This window comes from Lolium rigidum, chromosome 3, assembly GCF_022539505.1.
Source record: "Lolium rigidum isolate FL_2022 chromosome 3, APGP_CSIRO_Lrig_0.1, whole genome shotgun sequence".
Classification (NCBI taxonomy): Eukaryota; Viridiplantae; Streptophyta; class Magnoliopsida; order Poales; family Poaceae; genus Lolium; species Lolium rigidum.
In genome coordinates this window covers 103,829,787-103,834,032 of record NC_061510.1, presented here as the reverse complement: position 1 = coordinate 103,834,032, position 4,246 = coordinate 103,829,787, and the positions used below count along the sequence as shown (strand labels likewise).

The window sequence follows — 4,246 nt, the reverse complement described above, 5'->3', positions numbered from 1 at the left end:
GCCAATACTAACGGGCGGCGCTGGCCTTTTGCTTCGCCATCAATGTCGGTGCCTACCCTGCAACGCTGGCGAGGACTGCACAACGAACGCTTGCATCAGCCCCTCCAGAACCTACACATGCCCCTCCATCGTCATCATGGGACCAATGGCCAGCGCCATAGAGCCATAGAGGCAGTGGCCAGCTCCTGCACCGGCCACTCCAACGGCTACGACCCTAGCTCCATTGTCGTTGATGGTCCCGTGGTCCGTGTTGAAGTACATCAACCTCACCAACGAAGACGGCAAGTAGGCCGCGACAACCACAAACCCTAGATTTTTATCTATCTACTTTTAATATCATTTTTATTTTAATTTCTTCCATACAAATTCAGTTATCAATATATACAAAAGTATATTTTAAAAATGGGTCTCCCCGTTCAGTCTGCCCCCGACCCAAACAAATAAGAGGAAGAATAAAATTAAATTTATGTTCGCTGCTCCAAACAAACCAAAACAAACATATCTTGAAGCTCGAAATAGATCGAACCGCTCTAGAGATGGCCTAGAAGGCATTCCCCCTTTGTGGCATGGAAGTTCAGTCCACCCCGGTCTGGTTTCGCCGCAAACAACGGTGGGCATGCATGAAAAACCAAAGAAAACAGCCAAAAAGCCAAACAGCTGAATCACATGGACGCAGAGAGGAGAAGAAAAGGCTTTCTCTTCATTAATGAGGGAGGCGAGTGACCCCACGCCACGGCTGCCCCTCTCCCACCATACCAGTACCACCCTCGCTCGCAGGCAGCAATGATAGATCTTCCAAACCTTAGCTAGCAGGCAGGCAGAGCAGGGAAGGAATGACACCGCCACATGAAGCAACCAGTTCTAGCTAAAAACTATCGAAGACCAAATCTTGTGCCTCGGGGTTGGACTGGCCGGTATCGTTGTTGCTCCTTCCTGATGGGGAACTGCGCCGGCGTGCAGGGGAACGCCGAGATCAACCCCTCCTTCAGTGCCCCCAACTCCACAGGTACCACTCAGCTCAACTCCGCTTTGCTATGCTATGCTATGGTTCTTGGTTGCATCAAGGGTCTAACTCTAAGATAGCTTGTGTGCTCTGCTTCTTGGTTGTGTTTTTGCCCCTGTTATTTTTTCAGAGGAAGGAACGAGCGTTTCTCAATTTTCTCCTTTTCACTGTTGGGATGAAGAACCCAACTTGGGTTGCTTGGTTTTGCATCTACACAAGGAGAAGAGTTTAGGGATTTAGTGGATGGCAAATAGAGAGCAAAACTGAAGGCGCATATGGCTTGTCCAAACAAACTAAGTACTAGGATTAGTTTGCCCCCAGATTGGTACGATAGCTGGAGATAATGTGAGTTTTGTTACGCAAGTAACTTGAGCGCTTGCTTTGCAATCCAGGCAACAACTCCAAGAGCAGCAGCAGCAATGCGACCGACAGCAGCAGCAGCACCTTCGGTTCCAAGGGTTCCTTCTCGGTGCCGCCGACTCCTCGCACCGAGAAGGAGATCTTGCAGTCGACCAATCTCCGAAAGTTCACCTACAGCGAGCTCAAAGGCTCCACCAGGAACTTCCGGCTGGACAGCCTGCTGGGGGAAGGGGGCTTCGGCTCCGTGTTCAAGGGCTGGATGGACGAGCGCACGTTCGCGCCCGTCAAGCCCGGCACCGGGATGATCGTCGCCGTGAAGAAGCTCAAGCTGGACAGCTTCCAGGGGCACAAGGAATGGCTGGTTCGTGACAGATCACCTTGTTGCAGTTCCTGTTTGGACTGAAGATTTAGTAGGTGTTTTAATTTGTTACTGCACTTGTAGGCTGAGGTCAATTACCTGGGGCAGCTATCACACCCCAACCTCGTGAAGCTCATAGGGTACTGCTTGGAGGACGAACAGCGGCTTCTCGTCTACGAATTCATGCCCAGGGGCAGCTTGGAGCACCACCTTTTCAGGAGTGAGTTCCTCTCAAATTAATTATCTTGTGTGATGTTCTCATCCCTGCTGCTGGAAATGGGTGAGTGACAAACTGACAATGCAATGGTGCTGCAGGGTCTCAACATTTCCAGCCCCTCTCATGGAATTTACGGATGAAGGTTGCTCTTGAGGCCGCCAGGGGACTTGCTTTCCTGCACAGCGATGAAGCTAAAGTTATATACCGTGATTTCAAGACCTCCAATGTCCTTCTTGACTCGGTGGGCATGCCAATTCAGTCTCTTATGTGTATACGCTAAGTGGAAGTACAATGATCTTTGGTCTAAAGATTTGCTTTTGTTACTGCATACAGGAATATAATGCAAAACTCTCAGATTTTGGCTTGGCGAAAGATGGCCCGAGTGGTGACAAAAGTCATGTTTCTACTAGGGTCATGGGCACTCAAGGATATGCTGCCCCAGAATATCTCGCGACAGGTAATCTTTCTAACATGCCTTACCAGCCATCAGTTACAAGCATGATGTTTCCTACTATATGTTCATGCATCTTAGTGACATGGATGAAAGGGGGCATTCATTGACTGCGATTGATATGTTCAAGATAACATTGCTGGCAAGTCACAGTTTTCGTAGTTTCGTACACTGATAACAGGATCGAAGGAAAAAAATCTTCGTAGCAAGACATTGATACTTCATGGCATCCATGCCATTCCTTCTTTTAAGATACAGATAAGCAGCTAACGCTAGTACATGGCGTATCTGTTGGATTCACTTAGTTTTGTATGACACTGTCCTTTGTTGTGCTTAGATGTGCCCTTTGTTTATAAGGAATGAGATTCTCTATAGCAGTGAGGTGGTATAAAAGAATCATTTAGCAGCGAAGTGTCCCACCAGGCAAGAGCCAAGAAGCAAAGCATGTCTGAACAATCCATTTAAGATTGACGATTGTTGTTCCATTCATGTGATGCTTATGATTAAAATACCTAAAAAGTCTTAAAATGATTGTGGTGGATGATGTAGGACACCCTGTAAAAGGGCAAACGTCGAGGCAAACCATCATGCTAGTTGAACATTTGAGACAGTACTTTATGCTTTCCACACCTTTGGTTAGTGCACAAAAGGATGACTAGATACTCAGCTGCTCTCACTAACTGTCTTAAAATCAGGTTACTGTGGTTGGTTGGTAATTACATCTTTGTTCCTCCTCAAGCTAGCACACAAATTCTTCTGATCATTATAACCTGTCCCATCAAGTTTGTTAATTTAAAATTATGCACATGTTGTTATGATCAAAAGTCAAGGATGATTTACATGTGTATGACTGATTGTGGCTAGTTAATAACATCTTTGATGCAGTCAAGTGAACATTCAAACTCTTCTGATCACCATAATTAAATTGCCTCACTTGTTTCTTAATCTAAATTGTGCACATGTTGCAAAGGTAAGAGTCAGCGATGGGCTGTATACATATGATTGATGGGAACTTACATGATTTTCCTCCACATTATATGCAGGCCATTTGACCGCGAAGAGCGACGTATACACCTATGGTGTTGTCCTTCTGGAGTTGCTGACCGGGCAGCGTGCACTGGATAAGAACCGCCCGCCTGGACAGCACAATCTGGTGGAGTGGGCAAGACCTTACATCAACAGCAAGAGGAGGGTCATCCATGTCCTGGACCAGCGTCTGGGATCACAATACTCGCTTCCCGCAGCACAGAAGGCCGCGGCACTTGCGATGCAATGCTTGTCGATGGACGCGCGGTGCAGGCCGGACATGGACCAGGTCGTGACCGTGCTGGGAAAGCTCCAGGAGGTGAAGAGAACACGCAAGTAAGGAGGATAGTTGTTACAATTGGTCATTTACCTCTCTGGAGCATCACTCGCTCCGTGTAAGAACACCTCGGATTGTAGAAACAGTGAACAGATGCCGGACTTGAGGGGAAGACTAGCTTTCGAATCTGCCAAACAGAGAATGTAAAAATATATATTCTCATGTACAGCTAGCTGTTAGCCTGTTACTTTGCTGTCAGCCTGCCACTTGTTTTATGTACCTGCAGTAGTACATCCACCTTTTATAACACGTTGAGAAACAGTTTTGTGTCTCCGATACTTCACTTAGTATTTCCCCCAGATTATGCACAGCTTCTCTTGAGTCATTCTCTGGTAGTGCGTGTTAACATTTAGAACCATGTCAAAGCAGCACTGACTCTGCAGGAGAAGCAAAACAATGAAGCTGTTAGTTGACACCTTCCTGCCAGACGCAGCTCCAAATTTTGTCACTCAAACCATAAAAAACAACAGAACCAGAAATGTTATTTGCATTGC

General features: G+C 46.7%; 1 protein-coding gene across 1 annotated transcript; it reads left to right on the top strand.

Annotated features, from left to right (window-relative positions):
* Positions 1-701: 701 nt before the first annotated feature.
* On the top strand, positions 702-4,026 carry LOC124702090 (receptor-like cytoplasmic kinase 176). The gene is made up of 6 exons (XM_047234195.1): positions 702-1,006; positions 1,396-1,724; positions 1,806-1,941; positions 2,037-2,179; positions 2,272-2,395; positions 3,433-4,026. The coding sequence occupies exons 1-6, from the start codon at positions 847-849 to the stop codon at positions 3,753-3,755; spliced, it is 1,215 nt and encodes a 404-aa protein (XP_047090151.1). The 5' UTR covers positions 702-846; the 3' UTR covers positions 3,756-4,026.
* Positions 4,027-4,246: the final 220 nt, after the last annotated feature.